Source organism: Ochotona curzoniae, unplaced genomic scaffold (assembly GCF_017591425.1).
Source record: "Ochotona curzoniae isolate NIBS_2020 unplaced genomic scaffold, NIBS_Ocur_1.0 contig_3819, whole genome shotgun sequence".
NCBI lineage: Eukaryota > Metazoa > Chordata > Mammalia > Lagomorpha > Ochotonidae > Ochotona > Ochotona curzoniae.
Window position 1 is genome coordinate 40,296,057 of NW_024466004.1, and position 22,002 is coordinate 40,318,058.

The following is a 22,002-nucleotide window of genomic DNA, read 5'->3' on the forward strand; positions in this document are numbered from 1 at the left end:
GCGCGGCAAATAACTGAAATTTTTATTGATTCAAAGCAAGCCATCTTCATATCAAAATAAAATGTGCTACTAAGTGGAAATACCAGTTCTCAATCGGGATAATTAGTAATATCTAAAATACTTAAGAGTCAAGAGCTACCCTATGTATTTTGCTGTACACTTGACCATTCAAAAGGAAATTGGCTCTTTCTCTTTCAACATAAAGCTAATTCTTAAATTTTTCCACTCTACAAAAGCCTGACCCTTGGGATAAGTGCTGTGGCACAGCAGATAAAAGGCGCCAATTGCAATACTGCCATTGCATATAGGCAAGAGTTCAAGGCCCACTGCTCCATTCCAGTCTAGCTCTCTACTAACACACTGAAGAAAGCAGAGAAAGATGGCCCACGTGCTTGGGTCCCTGTCAGCCAAATGGGACACGAGCAGAGTCCCAGGATTCTAGCTTCAGTGGCAGCCATTTGGGGAGTGAACCAGAGGATGGAAGATCGACCGACCGATATCTCTCTCTCTCTCTCTCTTTCTCTCTCTCTCTCTCTTTCTCTGTCTCTCCTTTCTTCACTATAAATTTGCCTCTCAGATAAAAAATAAATCAATCTTTAACAAAAGTCTCACTCATAGTTTATTTCTGTATGCATAAGCAAATGCAAATCAGCTCCACAATCTCTCCTACTAATTACAATCTGAAAAAAGCTCTGAAAATTATATTTTGCTAAATTGTTTAGGGATAAAACTTGCCCTGAGCTGATATGGCATGAATCAGTGTATTTTTCCCACTACGATTAATATTATTATATAACTGCACAAGCATACATAGTCTTTAATAACAGGATATACTGTTTTAACACCTAGACTACCTCTAAATACTATCTGTCACTTACGGAATCGGACCTCACGGTAAGATAACTGATTCCAAGCCTGAAAAACATCTTTTGTCATCAAACAAGAGAATAAAACATTGACCGTGTAATATTAAAATCAACTTGCGTGAATTCCCACTGGTGTAAAACAGAGCCAGTAGGGTCTGGTGCGATAGCATAGTGGCTAAAGTCCTTGCCTTGCACGCACCGGAATCCCATATGGGCGCCAGCTCTAATCCCAGCCTGCTTCCCATCCAGCTCCCTGCTTGTGGCCTGGGAAAGCAGTTAAAGATGGCCCAAAGCTTTGCGACCCTGCATCCACGTGAAAGAGCTCCTGGCTCCTGGCTTCAGATTGGTTCAGCTCCAGCCGTTGTGGCCACTTGGGAAATAAACCATCAAACAGAAGATCTTCCTCTCTCTCTCTCCCTCTCTCTGTATATCCACCTTTCCAATAAAAATAAATCTTTGGGGGAAAAAAAAAAACAGAGCCAGTAACAAAAAAAAAAAATATTTACTGAAATTAACTTAAATACATCAACTTGGGGCAGGTGGTATGACATAGAGGGTAAAGTTGTAACCTACAGTGTCAGCATCCCATATGGATGTTGGTTCAAGTCCTGGCTGCTGCACTTCTGATACAGCTCCCCATAAATGGTCTAGAAAAGCAGCAGAGGCTGGTTCAGACGCTTAGGCCACCATACCAACAAAATGGACCACAAAGAAGCTCTAAGCTTCTAGCTTCAGACCAGCCGGGCTCCAGCTGGTGTAAACCACTTGAGAGGTGAGCCTGCAGATGGAAGCTTACTCTCCATCTCCCCACCCCTATATTTTGCCTTTCGAATGCATTCATCTTTTAAAAGTAAATAAATACGTAAATAAAAATAAATACAAGTATAGAAAATTCATGAGTGCATGAATACTACAAAAATAAAATGGATCAGTCACCAATGGAGATTGCTAAGGTGCCAATTCATTATTCTGAAACTGAAAAATAAAAGAAGCCTGGTTTTGTCGCTGTTGTGTTCCATGAGCCTACACCTAGCACACAGAGCTACCTACAAAACCTGCTGCAGGACCTGCTCATCGGCAGAACGCCCATTCACAACAAGATACTACGCTCTAGCAAAAACGAGCTATGGTGACATACATCATGGGTCACTCCCAGAAATATCCTGAGTGAAAAATATTTTGAAGCACTCCATGTTAAGTGCAAAGTTATGCGGAAAAAGTTTACATATATATGTATATAAATATATATATATACTTATATCTATATATATTTTATTTTTTTACAATTTTCAGATGTATTGTATTTCAGGTAGAAGTTCTGAACAGTGTATCTGAAGAGGGTCAATTAGGGCTTTACCTCAAAAAAATGGAGAAATTACATAAATACACTTGTTGTAACTCAGAACAGTTAGTTCATTAATTTAATAAATAATAATTGGTCATTAGAAGAAGAAAAAGCTTTTAATAACAAGTCACACGTAAAACTGTAAAATATCCAATAATAGTTAAAATAACACAGACATACCGATAAGTTCGGGTGGAGTTCTGTCATGAAACCGCTCACACAGACGAATAAATGTATTTGTAACCTCGGTTGTAGGGCACTCACCATGTCTAGTAATATGAAGGAAAATTAATGAAAAATTAAAATGTCAATAAAAGGTTTTGGTATTATACAATCTTAACACATAACTTACCCTTTACACTGAAGTTTTATATATGCAATTCCTTCTTTTTCTATGTCATTCCTATCATAGAATCTTGAAGTATTTGTCAAGTCTACCAATAAGCTCATTTTAACCTTCAAAAGAAAAAGAAAATAGGAAAAATTACTAAAATAGAATTTGTTCCAAAATGATTCCAGCTTCTTCCTCGTGTGTGCAGCATGTAATGGCTCAAGGGTTCTAGCGCAGAGCCCAGAAACGATTTAGTGGCTCCCAGCTTCAGTGTGGCACAGCCCTGAACTCAGCAAGCAACTGGGGAATGAAACAAACAATAAAAGCTCTATCTCTTTCTGTCTCTGAAATAAATGTTTAATGAAAAAGATTTAAATTAGAATAAAAATAAAAGCATTAAAGTAGAATCACATCTTAGACAGCTGACTTCCAAAAGAGTATATTTGCAAAAAAAAAAAAAAAAAAAATTCCATTGTAAATTCCTCAAACAGTCAGAAATGCATACACAGCCGTATACCATGTGATCTCACTGGAGACTTTATGCCACCTCACAATGAATCCATCAAAGCCAATCTTTCCTTATGGGGGTTAAACAAAAATTGTTATTCCTTTTGTTGAACACTAACTGAAAAAGCTGGCTAGTGCTGCAGGGGCCATGTGGTGTGGAGAACCTCAGAAGACTCCAGTCACATGCAGCCTGGCAAGCCAGTCTCAGTGAGCAAATGCACAGCTAACCTGAGCCCAGACAAAGGAACAGCCAATTCACACGTATTCCACCTCCTTCTGACACATAGGCTCTCGGGCAGGCGCTGCAGAGAAACAACCTGTACTTGTAAATCATTCTTCTCTCCATTTTGTTGCTTTTACTGACTTCCTAATGTCAGACTTGCCTAAATAATTACACTCCACTCTAAGGGAGGAATTAGGACCAAAACATTTAAAATCACATATTACACAATAGGCAAAAATAATAGGAGTCTTCAAAAAATTCATGAAAAAATGTATATTGAAAAATTGCATGCATTTAAAAAACTTCTGCATATAAATTTTATCTTTTTTAAGTCCATTTGCCATGAGCTTCCTGCAGTGCTTGTATTAGGATCATGCTAGTTTCTGTCTCAGTGCAATGAGACTTAGATTCAAACCTTACTCTTTGCCAAGCACTGTTCTACATACTGTACTGTAAGATGAGGAAAATGAAACACAAAGAGAGTATGCAACTACCTCACACATTTTTAAGTGGCAAATGGGGATTCAAACCCAGGACACACAACTTCCAAGGCCAAGGTCTTAGCACACTACCAGGAAAGTAATCAACGCTCCACAAAAAGCTATGCTTTGCAGTATGATTACTCATAATGAAAACAAAAAGCTTATGTTTAAGAACTATAATAAAATTAACAAACAAATGAGTCAAAGCTTACTAAGGAATAAATAAGAGGTTTCCAAAACCTAAGTGGTTATTACTTAACTATTTCATAAGATGAATCTTGCATATATGGAAGCTCAGGTTCACTCAGTGTATGAATAGAGCACATGTAAATAAACCAGGAACAATGATTGGAATTTTGAGTTGAATTATGTCATAGGAAGATGTGTTCAGGGTTGGCATTGTGTATAGCAAGCCAAAAGTCACCCCCAGAAATGCCAGAATCCCAAACGGGCACCGCTTCAAGACCCAGGGAATGTTCAACAGAAAGAAAACAGTAGAAAATGGCCCAAGTGCTTGGGCCTCCTGCACTCATGCGGAAGATCCATAAGAAGCTCCTAATTCCTGGGTTCAGCCTTAGTCCAGCCTTGGCCATTTGGGCCATGTAATGAATGAACCAACAGATGGAACATATTCATATCTGTGTGTGTGTGTGTGTGTGTGTGTGTGTGTGTGTGTGTTTCTTCCTCTATGTAACTCTTTCAAATAATAAATCTTAACAAAAAAAAAAAAAAAAAAAAGGAAGAAGCTGTGTTCAAACTCCAAGCACCTATAATCACGATCGTAACAAGAACAGGCAGCAGGGTCCGTGCAGATGTGATCAAGGTAAGTCTCCCATTATTACAACCTGCTCTAATCACCACAGCTCAAGAAAGCGGAAATACAACTTGGACCAGGATCAAAAAATAGTGGCAAAAAAAAAAAGTTTCATTTACTCTTACAAAAAAGCTACATGGAAAGAAAGCACATAAAGGGCCCAGCACGGTGGCCTAGTGGCTAGAGTCCTCACCTTGGACATGTCGGGATCCCATATGGGTGCCAGTTCTAATCCCAGTGGCCCCACTTCCCATCCATCTCCCTGCCTGTGGCCTGGAAAAGGAGGCCACACACCCTGCACCTGCATGAGACCTGGCTGAGGCTCCTGGCTCCTGGCTTCGGATCAACTTAGCTCCAGCCGCTGCAGCCGCTTGGGGAATGAATCAGTGAAAGGAAGCTCTTTCTGTCTATCTGCCTTTCCAACAAAAAAATTTTTTTAAAAAAAGCAGAAGAAAAGCACATAAAATGGAAAAAACACTCTAGAGACAGTTTGGTAGTTTCTTATAAAACCACGCATCTCCTTAAGCTATGCCTAGTGACCAAACGCACAGAGGGTACCACTCCCAGACCAAGGAATACTTACATTCACACAAAATGTGAGACATGAATGTTCACACTGCCTTAGTCATCCCACCGCTGGAAAGCCCCAGTTTCCTTCAGCAAGAGAATAAACTATAGTGTTTGGACAGACCTCAGGAGCATTATGCTGAGGAATGGCAAAAAAAAAAAAAAAAAGCTCATGTCCTATGCTATCTTCTATCCCACTTACGCAACATTCTCAAAGAGACCAAATTACAGCAACAAAAACAAATGAGCAGCTCCCAGGACAGCAGGGAGAGGGTCTGACTACAAGAGGTAGCATGAGGGTGTTCCTTTGGGCAGGTGTAGCAGTTTTGCCATCACAATCACCAGGAATTTACACGTAGGATTTAACTGTACAGAATTACACACATGCTCACAAAGATCCCAAGTAAAGACTATGTCAAAGCCAATTTCCTTAGGCTTCAGATAAAATGTCACAACTGGGAGAAGCTGGGCAAAGTATTTTCTGTACAGTATTTGCAACTACCGAGACTATTAAATATTTCAAACGAAAAAGGTTTCTTTAGACTTACCTGAAGAACAACAGAACCTGTATATTAAGTCAGTAGCAACAAGTTTGTGTTCTTACCTTTAGACTCTTGAGATAATTTGAGAGCATGCTGGGATGGAATCGATTTTCTTCAGCAACTTGACTATCGTATCTTGGTCCCAACATTGTCTTCAAAGGCAAGAATCTTCCTAAACAACATTAAGATAGACAATAACTTTATTTAGCAAAGAAAACATTCCAAATTAAAGTCCTGCAATTAGCAACTTATAAAACCACCTCCTTATAGCATTTTAAACAAAAAAAATAATAATAACAATCATCTGTTAGTGCAATTGTTCACAGAGCACTAAATTGTTATAGTCTGACTATCTTCCCAACCAACTCGGGTCAGTCTCCAAAAGATTTTGTTAATGGCACTGAGAGCAGGAATCATAACCCAATCACAGTGTTTGTTGGCTGGTGCCTTGAGTGGAGCCCCAGGGGTGAATCCTGAAGAAGGGCCACACAGAGGCAAAGACATGCACAGTTCTTGTCTCTGGCCATGAGGTACCCTGTGCCACCTCAGGACTCTGCAAACCAGATCACCAGCTCCAGAGACTGAACCAATGAGGTCTGCCCAATTTTACACTGTGAGTCTCTACAACTGCAGCCAAAATAAACATCTCTTTATAAAGTAGTCTGCCTCAGTAAGTTAGTGCAGTATAGCAAACAAATGCTGACAAATAGATACATTTTTTTGACAACCTTGGAAGGGCAGTGGCATAACATGTTAATCCTCTGCCTGCCACTACTGGCATCCCATATGGACACAGAATCATGTCCCAGCTGCTCCACTTTCCTGTCCAGTTACCTGGTTGGCCTAGGAAAGCAGGAAGATGGCCCATGTCCTTTAGCCCCCCCCCACCCACCCACGAAGGAGACCTAGAAGAAGCTGCAGGCTCTCAGCTTCAGACAAGCCCAGCACTGCTGCTATGAACTGTCGGACAGCAAGTCAGCAGATGGGAGGTATCTCTCCCTCTGTCTTTCCCTCTTTCTCTGTAACTCTGACTACCAGAAAAACTACCAGAAAATGGAACTTATCACGTAAACTCTAAGCTCTAAATTACTACATTAAGCAGTTATGAACTTAGAACAGGTGTTGTGATATAGCAAGCTAAGCCACTGTGTATGGAGCCCACATGCAATACTAGAGAGCAAGTTTAAGTCCCGGTTACACCACCTCCAACAGAGCTTTACACTAACGCATCCGGGCTGCAGCAGCCCGTGGCCCACGCCTGTGGCCCTGTCACCTGAGACCTGGGTGGCTTTGGCCTGCCCCAGACCTGGCTGTTACAGCCACTGGTAAGTGAACCAAAGGATCAAAGATCTCTATCTCTCTCTCTCTCTCTCATTCTGACTTCCAAGCAGATTATTATAAACTTTTTTTTAAAAAGCTAATCACTGGCTCGGATCCCTGACTCCAGCCACCATGTACACGTTGTGAACTGTCCCCAAGCATGCCTGGGCTCCAGGGCCTGCTCCCTTCTCAGTTAGTACACCATTAGTACACCAGGCAGGAGGTGGGTCTCAGGACCGGAGCAGGCCCGGGCAGGCCCAGGCAGGCCCGGGGTCACCTGCCGGCCCCACTGGACAGTGGATGGGATGGGGAGGGGTATGACCTTGGGACTGGGAATTGAAACTTCCTGCAGCCTGCCTGCTGCTGGTTGGCGCCAGGCCGGGGCGTCTCCATATTCAGATCCCTGACTCCAGTCACCACCTATATGTGGTGAGCTGTCCCTGGGCGGCCATGCGCCATTTGGCTCTAGGCTCTTCCTGCTGGCAGTCCGGCCGGGAGCTCTGGGGTTTTTGTTCGTTGAATTGATGCTTAGATAACTCCACGTTGAACCCACTGTGCTTCTGGGCTGTGACAGAAGTAACGACAGAGTAACTTTTCCTTTGAAGAACCTGTAATCACTGAACAATGCTGACCACCGAACACCAGTCCATGCAAAAGCTGAGACTCAGGGCTTGTCAAGCAGGATCATATCGTATTACCTGACAGGATGATGCATCAGGAAACGGTCACATTAGGCACGGCCTTGACATTAACTAGCACTCGAGAGAACCATATCCAGGGGTAGATTCTGTGGGGGATGTGTGGACCAAACTCCGTGGAAATACTAGCTCCACTGGTTAGCTCAAGATTTTGGGTGGTGATGGACTAAGCTAGGTGTGACTAAGGAACTTGCCATTACTCACAAATAAAGGAACCAACAATAGTCTCGACTGGTCAAGGCAGCAGCACACAAATGTGCATCTTGAATAGGGTGTGGGGTGGGCCAGGCTGCAACGTTCACCAGCTCATACAAGGCCAAATGGAAAGCCAGATTGTGCCAGGCACTGGCCTAAAACCCAATGGTATGTATGAGAGCAGGTTCTGGATCAAGTGGAGGAACTTGGGAAACTTCCCTGGAGAGTCATAGCTCCTGATGGTGAACATGTGGTTCAGACCTGGGGATGGGAAATGCTGGGCAAAGTAGCTCCAACAGCTGGCCAATGTGTAAATTGGTAATGGTACGGGGTGTACCGGGCAGGACTAAGCAAACCTTAGCCCACAAGCAAAACTAGAAACCAGCATGGTGCACAGGTCATGCCAAAATAGGCTCTTGCACCTACTGGTCTGCGTGAACCAGGGATGCTAAGCCACAGTCTCCTAGGCAAGGGTCAGGACAGATGAGGGACTAAGCCAGGCTAAGTCAGAGCAACCACTGCCATGCGCGTGATCTACTGCTGGGAACAGGCCCAGTTGGGGAGTTAAGGGGACACAGCCTAACTGGGTTGAGGTTCCCACCAATGGGCGCATGGGCTGGAAGGGGGCTTGCGTTCTGATCAGGAAACGGTTGTAGTCTCCCTTGGCACAAGTGTGGACTGCAACACCATCTGGTGTTCTGGAGGACCAGGGTAGATGTGGGATTGACTAGACTAGGTCTCAACCCCTACTGAACCATGTGTGAGCTGTATGTGAGTATGGATGAGCCATGGTTGAGCTGAAACATCCAACAGCAAGAACCAAATGGGGTTGAAGTCCAGTCAAGAAAAGCCATCATTCCTGCTAGGACAGGAGGTAACTGAGCAGGGCTGGCTCATGGACCTGCTGGTATGCACGAAATCTGGCACTTGGAGATGTTCTGATGGAGGAGCCTGGGCAACTCCCCTGGCAGGACACAGACCCTGCAGGTAAATGCAAGAAACATGGAAAGAAACAGCCCAGAACAGGTCATGGAAAATTTCCCACTGGCATACATTTGGCATGGGTCGGGGGCAGACCAGGCTGAATCAGTTCACGTCATCCACTGCCAAAACCAAGCACCAGAATAGAGTGTGGACCGAGCCAGGTTCGGTCACGACAAAAACTGTCACTGTCGCCGATAATAACATGTTTAAACCCTGACTGATGGTCAAAGCCGAAGTTTATTAGTGGCATCAGACTTTACACACTGAGGGTCATGTGGAATAAGGGAAGAAGTATTGAGCTCCTCAACAAAACCCAGTAACAGTTGCTATGCTTTTGTTTGGAACTCCTTTTGTCTTGCATATTCCACCAAGTGTTCTCACACACATACTGTCCATTCAACTGTTCTTATACAAATGATATCGAATCAGGTATACAAAAGGTAGCCATTTGGTTGTTCTCATGCAATTATTAGCCAATCAACTGTAATCCTGTGCTCGCTGACCCTCTTGGGTCACAATGTCCTCCTACAAAAAACAGTGCACAATACAGAATGCCAAGGTGAGGTTGCCTGTACTGGATGTGACCACAGCATCCAACCAATACCTGTGTGAGAACCAGGAACGGAGGGGGCGGAACCAGTAGCGGGATAATGGGGGAGGGTTCCCTTGCCTATGGCTTCTCCCACTGGAGAGCGTGAGCTGGGATGGGGGCAGACCAGACTAAGCACAGCTACAACACCTGTGCACCTCATGTGAGCTAGATCAAGGAAAAGCCAGGCTGGGCTGATTGTTCCTACTGGGGCAAGCTACAAGGAGAGTGGGTGAGGGCTGTTTGGGTTAACTGCAGCATCAGCTGGTAGAAGCTGGCACTGGGTTTAATGGTTAAACCACACAACCACCTTCTGAGTGCATAATCCAGGAATAGGAGTGGCCAGGGAGGGAAAAGGGGACTCTTGCCTCTTGGGTTACCACTCCCATGGGAGAGCAGGAAACTGGGACAGGGCTGGGGTGGCTTGACAGAGAGGCACCCAACAACATCCGTGAGGGCTGGATAGTGGAGCTGGTTAGATGAAACTAGGCTTTAATACCCATTGACATGTATGAGATCCGAACGGGATGTGGGACAGACTGGACTAGTCTGCTACACATACTGGCAAAACAGGGCAGGGGGAGGGTCTGGTGGGGATTATTGTGGGCTGCTCCGATTAGGCTGCAGTTCCCACTGGTTTGTGTGAGGGCTGAGGGTGTGCTGGGCAGAATCAGGCTGGACTGCAACATCCTTTGGTTCACATGGAAGACAGCACTGGAAACAGAACCAACCCAGCAACTGCAACCACCAGCTGATCGGGGCGATGGACTGTGCCAGGCTCTGTGCTTGCTAGTACATACAAGAATCTGGTCTGGGAACACCTCAAAGTTTCTTTGGGGATCCCCCCCAAATGAGCTTCTGGATTCAGAACCCTAACCATGAAAATACAGAGGACAGAACAAGTCAATCAACCACCTCAGCTATATGTTGGCAGTGAAAAATTGGGCAAAGAGAGACTCTAAGATGGACTATGTCAATCAGTGGATTCTTCAACGACCTTATCGTGCTTGGAGTGGTGAGATTGGCAGCAATTCATAACTGATGAACTATCAAACCACTTTACCAAGAATCTCAGAGCATGCCCCACATCAAGGACCTGGGGTGGGTGGGAGCCTGGGTGGGGCTTCTCCCTTAAAATCCCCTTTACCTCAGATACATGAAGGTAACAATACGGAGCTAATAGTCTTACCCATTTTCCTGTAGCCCTTGAACCTTTTTACCCTAATTAATTATGTAAAAACTGCCAAGAAGATAATAAAAAAAATAGAAAACGTTACAAAAAATGTCTGTGAGAAGGATCAGGGCACAGCCTTTATAAAAACAGAGTGTCTTTGCAAGATACTTTTTATCTTTTTAAACTATTTTCCTTTTCTAAATATAAGTGCCAATAAAGGGTATATAGTTAAAAAAAAAAAAAGCTGATGACTTGAAATTCCTAAAGACATGGTACTAGAAAATTAACAATAAAGTAAATTAATTCAATCTTACTATTAAGTCAATATTTGCTATTCCTGATTATATGGTTCTTAGGCTGGAATTTTCCCCAACTGATGAACCTTAAAGATAGTAATACTAAAATATGCTGCCATGATGACGATGAAAGCCAAGCTCACTCTCCAATTACCAATGATGATAGTTTCCGCAAAAGACCTTTTTTTTCTGCATCACTTAGGGGAAAGTCACCTAACAGATTCAATTTTTAAATGATCTATTTTTGACTGATACATCTTTTCTCTATTTTCAGAACTTATTTTAGGGGGTCAGTGCTGTGGCATAGCAGGTAAAGAAAGCCACAGCTTGTGGCACCTGTATTTAGTCCCTGACACTCCACTTTTGAGCTAACTCCTTGCTGATGCACCTGTGAAGGCAGCAGAGCTTAGCCCAGGTCCCTGAGCCCCAGTATCAGCAGGGGAGACCTGGAGGAAGCACCTGGCACCTTGTTTCAAACCAGCTCAGCTCCAGCCATTACAGACATTTGGGGAGTGAACCAAGCAGATTAAAGATTTGTCTCTCCATTTCTTTATCTTCATTACTTTGACTTTCAAATAAATAAAAACATCTTTTAAAGAAAATGTCCAGACTGAAAACTCACATTTTAACAAAATTAAAAAAAAAAAAAAACAACTCAAACTCACACCCACATGAGATGCCGGCATCACAGGCAGCAGCTTGACCTGCTAAGCACAACACTAGTCCTGATGTACAGGTTTTCCAAACAAAAGCAACAATAAGAAAATACCTAAGCTTCACTCAGTCACCAATAATCTCCGTTTTGCTAAATTCACATAAGAAACCTAAGAAACAACTGATTCAGTTCTTGAACCCTTTTCTTCCTCCAGCTTCCAGGATATTCCACCCTCCTGATCTGCTGTGTGTTTCTCTGATCTCTCCCCAGCCCCTCTGCCTTTTGTCTGAAGGCTCAAGACCTGGAGCTCTTTTCTATCCGTGCTCACTCCCCTGAGCTTCAGCAATGAAAGCCAGGAATGCGCTGATGATCTGTAAACTTAGACCTCTAGCCCACAACTCTCCCTCAACTTCAGACTCAGATATCAAATTGTCTGTGTGACACAGTTCCGACTTCATGTCTAATAGATACCTCAATTTGGTATCCAAATCTGGTCCCTCAATATCGCAACTCAGAAAGCTATTCCTTGAACAGTCTTCCCCATCCCAGCAAATGGTAACACCTTTAGCAGCTCAGGCCAAACCCTTTGGGGCTATCCTGGACTCCTCTCCTCTCATGCACTACATTCAACCTGTTGGTAAATCCCATCAGATTCACCTTCAAAATGCTTCCAGCATCTGGTCATTTCCCACCACCGTCACCATCATCTGAGCTAGATTATCATACTTCACCAGTGAGTGAGTGCCTATAATACAACAGGCTTTGAGCACATGGATAATCAGTGGGGGAAAAAAAACACACACAGGAAAAAAATCTGCTTCATAACACACACTTTTGGAGAAAGCGCACGATAGTGAGCAAATGCAGTAAGTAGCTGACATGATAAGCAGGAAGCTCTGTCCCTTTAGATCCTCTCTCTCACCACAGTCTCTGAGGCCAATCCTATTTCCATAAGCTCCTTCAGGCTGCCCTTTACCTCACACCAGAGCTTAGCACCAATGTCCATAAATACTCTTGACCTCTCTCCTTGTTCCACCCTCCTTACCCCAGTCACACTCGCCTAAGAAAAACCTCTATGAACTCAATTTCCTAATTCTTTTGGGCCTAAACCTCACAGCTCAAGACACGTGACGCAATAGATCCTAATCACCAATCGCAAAGGCAATCCTTCCACACACCACTAACTCTCATCTATAACGAACATTCCCATCTTTTCCTGCATGTGAATTTGGCACAGCAGTTAAGCCACCACTCAGGATGCCTGCATCCCGTAGCAGAGTACAGGGTTCAAATCCCAGCTGCACACCCTTGGTGGTAGCACACATCTGGATCCCAGCCACCTACATGGGAGACCCAGATAGAGTTCTGGACTCCTGGCTTCCTCAGTCCTAAAATATACCAAGCTTACCGTCCCCATTCAACGTTATACCTAACTGAAAACAAAGGGGAAAAAACCTAAGTCATTAATAATAAAGCCTTAAAGAATAAATGAAGATTAAAAATAAAAAGACAGGGCCTAGCATGATGGCCTAATCCTCGCCTTGCTTGTGCCGGGATCCCATAGGGCTCTGGTTCGTGTCCCAGCTGCTCCACTTCCCATCCAGCTCCCTGCTTGTGGCCTGGGAAAGCAGCAGAGGATGGCCCAAGTCCTTGTGACTCCGTGCCCATGTGGGAGACCCCAAAGAACTCCTAGCTTCAGATTACCTCAGCTCCAGCCATCGCAGATATTTGGGGAGTGAACCAGTGGTGGGAAGACCTTCTCTATCTCTCCTCTCCATAAGTCTACCTTTCCAGTATATAAATAAAACGAATAAATAAATTATAAAAGGCAATCCTTCTTCCATACCCATTTTCAGTATCTCAATCTGTTAGTTCATTCCTACCAGCACTGAAACAACCCCTAACACTTTCCAACTTCAGTTCTGTTTTCACTCCTTGTACTATACACATTGTTTTTAAGGTTTATTTATTTTTTATTGGAAAGTCAGATATACAGAGGAGGAGAGACACAGAGGAAGATCTTCTGTCCGATGATTCACTCCCCAAGTGGCTACAACGGCCAGTGCTGCACCAATCCAAAGCCAGGAGCCTGGAGCTTCATCCGGGTCTCCCACACGGGTGCAGGGTCCCGAGGCCTTGGACTGTCCTCAACTGCTTTCCCAGGGCACAAGCAGGGAGCTGGATGGGAAGTGGAGCTGCCAGGATTAGAACTGAGGCCCATATGGAATCCCAGTGCATTCAAAGTGAAGACTTTAGCTGCTAGGCCACCGTGCCGGGCCTATACACACATTTTTTTTAAACTTTGAATACACACACTCTTATCCATACTTCCTCATCACAAATTCACTTACACATCATGTGTGGGCAAGAACATAGTAACATTACTTCATTGTCACTGAACAAAATCTAGCTGTTGGTCTCCTGTTTAAGATAGGCCACAATCAAATCAGAATGCTTCTCTCTTCAACACCCCACCCCCACCTCCACCCTTCAGTCTCTTCTCCTGGAGGTGACTACATTCTGAGGAGTTAAGAGACCTGGCCCAAGTAGAGGGTAACTGTAACTTTGTATACTGCCTTTTGTCCTAACTCCCAGCAAACTGACCACTGCACTTGGTGGTTGAGTAACAGCTTCCATGCCAGCAGCACCTGCTGAGATAACCAAAGCCTATCCTCCTTAATCATCCTTCTATGCCCCACTGCCCACTTACAAACCATCACTACTGTATTTTATCTAGACTAACCCAAGTTCTTGACTACTCTCCCTATCTCCACTCTTGCTACTGTCCATTCATTAAAAACACAGCAAAGTTTTAAATCATCATATATTAATGTTTAGAAAGCTACATCTCCTAACAGTGCTTAGAAAAAAAATGTGTTGCAAATATTAAGCTTCTTCATCCCCATCCTAATAAACCTTAATAAACTGACTCTCAAACGTCCTACCTTCACTTACAGAATATATGCTTTTTCAGTCCATGATTTCCACCAGTATCATCCTTTCCTAACAGGGCATTTCCAAAAAAACACCTCCTAGCTGTCCAGCTGCCATAATTAATATAAATATTGTATCACTGCTGTATTTATTACAATAGAATTGTGTTTCACATTGATGGCTGACTATTCCCAACAATGTGCTTCTAAGGTGACGTTCTATATCTCTTAGCCATCTCCCTAGCTCCAAAGACGAGCACAAAGCAGACACTCAAATATTTGCTAATGGAAATGAACTCAAAGTCACCACCACTGTCAAAAAAATATGTTCTTAGTAAGTTTCTTACATACTCATGCAAAACAAGTTTACGCTGTATGATGCACTTTAAAGAAATGAGACGCTCATTTCCTTCACAATACTACCTGAGATCTATTACCAAAAACAAAACAAAACAAAACTTTCAGAAGAGCGGCCCTATCTCTTTTACCAGAAAGCTAGCAGCATTCAAAAAATTAAAATGACTTCCCAGGGGAACAAGTTCCACCCAGTCGGTGTCATGTTTTTTCTGATTCAGAAAAAGTATGAACTTCAAGTGCTGATGAGGGGCATCCTGGTCAAAGACCAATCTAGACAGCCAAAACACGTGTTCCTCTTTCAAAGAAATTATTCAGTGATTGTGGATTACATTTATAATCAGAAACAAAAAGGTAAAAATTGAAAACGGGAATGTGTGTGTCTTATTTCCCGCTAAAGCTTTCAAGAATATTGCTACTATACCCTGCCCTGCTAAGCCCACATTTCCAAACTACATGTGGTCCTTGCACACTGCTGCAACACAGAGACACAGAACTTTAGGAGCACGCAGAGAAACCTGTCAAGAAACTTTAGTTTCTAAAAGTATCGAGAACCAAGGATGAGGCCCAGGGTTCTATCTGGAGAATACACTCAGGTAGGCAAGCTTAGTAACTCAATCACAATAATCGAGTCTAACTTTGGAGGCCAAAATATGCCAGCAAGAGGGAAAAAAAAAAAAAAACAAAACTCTGCATTACCAGCAGAGCATGATTCTTTAAAAAGGCACCCAATACCGCTATCGATCCACAGCCAGAGCCAAACCTGTCCTATGCTTCTAGCAACTGTCGCTGCCACTGGAGGGTCTGTCTTAGGGAACAGGGTTGCAATGGGGAAAGCTCCAGCAATCCACACTGGTGCTGGTTCGCGTCCCAGCTATTCCACTTCCTGTGACTGGCCTGGGGAAAAGAAGGGAGAAACGGCCTCTGCCCACCAGCATGGGAAACTCCTGGCTTTGGTCTGCCCAACGCTGGTCACTGTGGCCATCTGGAGAGTGAAGCCCTGGAAGAAAAGATCTCCATCTCTGCAACTCCAACATTCAAATAAATAGATAAATCTTTAAAAACACAAATTTGATTTATAAGCTGTCTTTCTAATCCCAAATACAAAACGTTTGAACATTTGCTTTGACAAGAACTTCTGCAAGATCTTGTTTTTTCCACAGTAAACAGCATAATAACTAACCCAGGCATCCAGGGAATTCCTCAGGCTGGCAAAGCCAGGAACCGAGGCTTAAGGCTTTCCTCACAACTCCACAGTGAAGACCATATTCAGAAAGATTTCATACTAAGCGAGAGAGAATACGGGAAACAAAGTCAAATGCAGCAGAAGAGCAATGCCTACAAAGAAACTATAAATCACTGTGACCAATCTGAAGCACAGTGATGACCAAGTAGAGCCGTTTTCAGTACAACAACAGGAATATACAGAGATGAGTAGAGCACCAGGAAATCAGCTGCCTCAAAGAACACATTTCCCCACAGATTTTCTTAAGTCATCTTTACTATCCCCTTAATCCACTGTTTATTTGGCTCTGTGGAGGGTTTCAGATGAAATGTAAAGAAAAGCTGACAGAAGAGTCTAAACAAAAAGTGACTGCAATAATCTCTTCTTCCATAATCTGAAAAAATCAGGCACGCCTACTATAAACAGATACATAATTACTAAGGACTCACAGCTACAAATCTTTTCATTTTAAAACTAGCTTCTAGGGCCCCGCGCGGTGGCGCAAGTGGTTAAAGGTCCTCGCCTTGCACACCCCCGGGATCCCATATGGGCGCCAGTTCTAATCCCGGCAGCCCCGCTTCCCTTCCAGCTCCCTGCCTGTGGCCTGGGAAAGCAGTCGGGGACGGCCCAAAGCTTTGGGACCCTGCACCCGCGTGGGAGACCCAGAAGAGGCTCCTGGCTTCGGATCAGCATAGTATCGGCCCGTTGCGCTCACTTGGGGAGTGAATCATTGGACGGAAGATCTTCCTCTCTGTCTGTCCTCTCTGTATATCCACCTTTCCAATGAAAAAATTATAAAAAATAAATCTTTAAAACTAGCTTCTAGAAAACTAGTAGAAACTAGTAGAAAACAGTAGGTTGAAGTCAGTTAAAACACTCACCCTTCAAAAGAAACTCAAAAAGTAAGGCAGAGACTTCAACAGGCAATGTGTGTTTGCAACATCAGGAGCTCTAACATAAAGAGAAAAACAGCAAAAGATCCGAATACTTCACAAAAGCAGATATAGCAAAACTCTGCTATTCCTGTAAAAAGGTACTCAACACCAAAACACCGTAACATCTCAATCCATGTCTATTACAAAGACTACAACTAATAAGATCGATCATACCAAGTGTATGGAAGCAGGTGGGGAAAAAAAAAACAGACTCCCATGCGTTAACAGTGTTGATGGAAAATGTTACTGCTTTAAAAGTCTCTTAGAAAACACCTTTAATGTGACCCTGCAACTCCTCTCCCAGGGATTTTCATATAAGAAATGCACCATTTATGTCTACCCAGAAAACATCCGTGAGTGTCCACAGGAGGTTTACTTGTAATCGTTAAGAACTGGAAGCAACCCAAAGTACCATCAACAGAAAAAGACATCCCTAACGAAGCGAACTCTACTTAACCCGGAGAAGAAATGAGCTACTACTACTTGCAACGATAGACATACATCTCAAAGTAGCAAGGTTGAGCAAAATATAAGCCAGACAAGTACGCCCCAAAACACAGCATATACTGTAGGTTTCTACAAAATACGTCTAGACTGTCAAAGGGACGCAGAAGACGCAAACTAACCTACAGTGACACCGAGTAGATGAGTGGTGGCCTACAGAGGAGGGGATTGCCCAGAGGCAGGCAGTGTCTGTCTCCTGGGATACATCTGTGTGTCGCGTCTACATTTACCAAACTGCACGACTAGGAAGTTTATGATGTCTCAACCTCAAACTGCTACGAAACTCGCTTCGCAAACGCCTGCCTGCCTGCCCGTCTTGCTGCAGCTCCTGACTTAGAATCCGTCCCGTCCCCTCCCTCGGGAGCTAGAAAGTCCTTCCAACAAGTACCTGCGTCCTGCTCTCTGGCCACACTCGGCGAAGCAGGTGCAGTGACGGGTCCGTCCTCCCTCCTCCCACCATCCCGTCCCAGCTCCCCAAACGCTCGGCAAACCCAGCTTCTTGGGAGGAAAGCGCCTACAGCCGTGCCCGGCCGGGGCTGGACCACCTCCCGCCCAGGGTACCTGCAACCGGCTGGCCGCGCCGCGGACAGTTGAGCCACCGCGGCGGGATCTTGTTTTGAGCCATGTCTCGGGCCGTGCAGTGCGCTCCGCCTGTCGGACGCCCGCCGCGCCTCGACCGCCGCCTCCCCGCCGTCCGATCCCCACCGGAGGCCGGCGGCACCCGAACGCCGAGCGCGATGCGAACGCCGGCCGCTCCCGGCCGGGACCGTCAGGGGCCGCGCGCCACTTTCATTCAGGCTGCACTCGGCGGCTCAGGCGAGCCCACAATGCACCGCGACTTCCGCCCTCTCAAGCCTCCGCCTCCTTCTTTCCGAGGGCAAAGGGGAGAGCTGCGGGGAGTTAAGGCCAAGGCGAATGGGAGGAGCGGATCTGGCCCCGCCCCACGTGGCCCCGCCCCCGCCCGGCCTGGGCGCGTGCGCAGTCGGCCCGCTCGGGCTCCCCCTCCCCCAGGGCTACGTGTCCCGTATTTTCTTTTCCCACGTACGTCACTGACAGACACGCCCGGATGGAAGGGCGGCGAGCTGTTCCTCGTCACGCCTGCTGCCGCTGGCCGGCCGTCCTCCTGAAGGCGCCTGTTGGACTGGGCCTCCCTCCACCGTCACAACCCTTGCTTTGTGTCCGGGCCCTTGAAGCCGCTGAGATCCCAAGCGTTTTAACAATTCTGCTTGTGGGGCAAAATTTGCTATTTTTTAAATTTACTTACTTTTGAAAATTTATTTTTATTGGAAAGGCAGATATGCAGACAGGAGGGAAAACAGAGAGGAAGATCTTCCATCCGATGGTTCACTCCCAAGAGGCCAGAACTGCCAGAGCTGAGCCAATCCAAAGCCAGGAGCCTGGAGCTCTTCTGGGTCTCCCACGCGGGTGCAGGGTCCCAAGGCTTTGGGCCGTCCTCGACTGCTTTCCCAGGCCACAAGCAGGCAGCTGGATGGGAAGTGGAGCTGTCAGGATTAGAACCAGCGCCCATATGGGATCCCGGGGCACAAGGCAAGGACTTTAGCTGCTAGGCTACCTCGCTGGGCCCAAAAATTTGTTTTTTTACGATACGGCTCCACAGCACAGGGGTTTCTCCATCAACCCTCCTGTTCCCCGCCACTGTTTTCCCCCATGGTATTTCAATAGGGTGGTCCTTCAGCAGCAGTCACAAGTCTCTCATTCTGCTATTTAGTTTATCATGGAATTTTAAGTGGAGCAAACTTTGAACAAGTACTCAGGGGGCCTCTGGCTCAGGAAAGAATGGTACCTAATGCTAACACGGTGTAGTTAGGCGCGTCAGACAGGTGGGCATCTGCTGTCAGGCGGCCTTCAGATCCAGCTTCACGCTGAAGCCTGTCTGGCAAGTAGGTAGGACAACTAGCCAGCTTGCCCAGGCCATCTCTGCCGCTCAGCCTTTAAAGAGAAAATAATTAAAGTTGAAGCGATTGAAACTGTTTCCTATGGAAACAGGAATATTGAAACAGGAAGCAATTGAAACTGTTTCCTATTGAAAACTTCAATAGGAGCTGCATGTTAATGGGCTCCTTTCTTCCAGCCTCCTGGGTAAATGATCCCTCTCTGTTTCAATTGAGCAGAGATACTTGAAAGCACTTTTTAAAAATTATTTTTATGGGGCCTGGCACAATAGGGTAGTGGTTAAGGTCATCGCCTTGAACGTGCCGGGATCCCATATGGGCGCCAGTTCTAGTCCCTGCAGCCCTGCTTCCCATCCAGCTCCCTGCATGTGGCCTGGGAAAGCAGTTGAGAATGGCCCAAAGCTTTGGGACCCTGCATCCACGTGGGAGACCCAGAAGAGCTCCTGGCTCCTGGCTTTGGATCGGCACAGCTCCAGCCTTTGTGCTCACTTGGGGAGTGAACCATCAGACGGAACATCTTCCTCTCTGTCTCTCCTCTCTGTATATCTGCCTTTCCAATAAAAATAAATAAATCTTTTTTTAAAATTATTTTATGTATTTAAGAGGTACAGACACCTTAGCCCAAATGGTAGCAGGGCTGGGCCAGGCCCACGCTAGGAGCCAGGAACCGCGTCAGGGTTGGTTTCTGCTGTTTAACCAAGTGCATTAGCAGGAAGTTGAATCAGCAGTGGAGCATCCAGGACTCCAAGCAGCTCCTATGCGATGCCAGGCATAACAGGCCACAGGTTAACCTGTTGGGCCACAATGCCAGCCCCGCGAAGCACTTTATAATTGCCTCTTGTAATGAGACACAACTAAAGAATTAAATATAAAACTTAATGATGGCAAATTAATGATGAAGTGTTTTGACTTCAAACACTAATGCTGTTTGTGACCTGTTAAGAATGTGAGGCTATAGAAAATACATTTTTAAATTTTTTTAAGATTTCTTTTTCTTGAAACGGCAGTTCTACAAAGATTGCCGGAGTCCAGCTCCAGCTGAGTTTGGAACTAGAGAAGGATGCGTCCACATGGACCCCAGCAAAAGATCTTCTATCTGTTGGTGCACCAGTTCAAGAACTGATGTCCATATGATGATGGTGCTTGCAGGTGGAGGATTAGCCAACTGAGCCATCACAGGTGCCCTAGGAAATAAATTTTTTAAAAAGATGGATTTAGGGGCCTGGTGCAGTGGCCTAGAGGCTAAAATCTTCGCCTTGCACATGCCGGGATCCCATATGGGTACCAGTTCTAATACTGGCAACCCTGCTTCCCATCCAGCTCCCTGCTTGTGGCCTGGCAGTCAAGGATGGCCCCTGCACCTGCATGGGAAGCCTGAAGAGGGCTCTGGACTCCTGGCTGTGGATCAGCGCAGCTCTGGACTTTGTGGCCACTTGGGGAGTAAAACAACGAATGAAAGATCTTCCTCTCTGCCTCACCTTCTCTCTGTATATCTGACTTTCCAAAAAAAATTAAATAAATCTTTTAAAAATGCATTTACTTTTATTGGAAAGGAAGATTTACAGGGAAAAGGAGAGACAGAAAGATCTTCCATCTGTTGGTGCACTCCCCAGATGGTCACAATGATGGGAGCTGAACCAATCCAAAGCCAGGAGCTTCTTCTGGATCTCCCATGTGGGTGCAGGATCCCAATGCTTTGGGCCATCCTTGACTGCTTGCTTTCCCAGGCCACAAGCAGGGTGCTGGGTGGGAAGTAAAGCAGCTGGGAAAAGAACTGGTACCTATGTAGGCTGCTGGTGCTTGCAAGTGGAGGACTAGCCAGTTGAGCCATAGCACCCAGGAAATACATTTTTAAAGAAGCATTAGAGAATTTTCTAGGAAGCTCAGCTCTGCTATGCCTGGGCCTTTGCGGTGGGAGTCAGGATTCTCTCACACTCAGAGAGAAACGAGTGACTTTTTCTCCAAGACTTCCTGAATTAAATCCACGCCCAGTGTGCTCCACTGAGACCCACTCGACTTCTTAGGGCCAAGGGGAAATCCTCCTCACCCCCCGGGTGACAACTTAGACCAACTCTCCTTGAAGAGGAGCTATCTACACAACAGCACCCAGTTAGGTCGCTTCTCTGCTGGCGGGATAGGCTGCCCATAGTGACAGAAGGTTTGATCCCCCAAGTGTGAACATGACCATGGAAGAATAGCTCACTGCTATGAGTTGACTATCATTTTGTCCCCAGATGTGGGTAGTTGGTTCCCAAGGGAAAGGAAGTATACTACAGTGAGGGAATGCAGAGATAGGGCCTTTCGGAAAAGACTGAATTGTTTTGGGTCATTAGGATGGAGCCTCTCTAAATCCTGGTGTTTGCGACTGTAGACACAGATTAGCCCTCACATGCCTTGTTTCTTTGCAAGCTTGTACCACCAGGACACACCATCACTGGAGGCTTGGGCGATGGTGACTGTCTAATTTGGGATTACAAAGCTTCAGAGTCATGAGCCAAGATCAACTTCTTTCCTTTCTAAAGTAGCCAGCTTCAGGGATATCCTTGCCCA

The 22,002-nt window shown here is 45.2% G+C and overlaps 1 protein-coding gene across 4 annotated transcripts in view; it reads right to left on the reverse strand.

The window, feature by feature from the left end:
• Positions 1 to 18,370, reverse strand: part of RNGTT (RNA guanylyltransferase and 5'-phosphatase) — a 241,884-nt gene extending 223,514 nt beyond the window's left edge. For 2 of the 4 annotated variants that reach the window (XM_040983756.1, XM_040983757.1), the window contains exons 1-4: positions 18,101 to 18,335; positions 5,740 to 5,849; positions 2,564 to 2,667; positions 2,392 to 2,480 (exon numbers count right to left, since the gene is read on the reverse strand). In XM_040983756.1, coding sequence (XP_040839690.1) covers positions 2,392 to 2,480; positions 2,564 to 2,667; positions 5,740 to 5,849; positions 18,101 to 18,164 — 367 coding nt within the window. In that variant the 5' untranslated portion in view covers positions 18,165 to 18,335. Of the gene's footprint in view, positions 1 to 2,391; positions 2,481 to 2,563; positions 2,668 to 5,739; positions 5,850 to 18,100 lie in introns of all 4 variants that reach the window. The other 2 variants (XM_040983758.1, XM_040983755.1) reach the window with 2 other exon arrangements.
• Between the last annotated feature and the right edge of the window lie 3,632 nt (positions 18,371 to 22,002).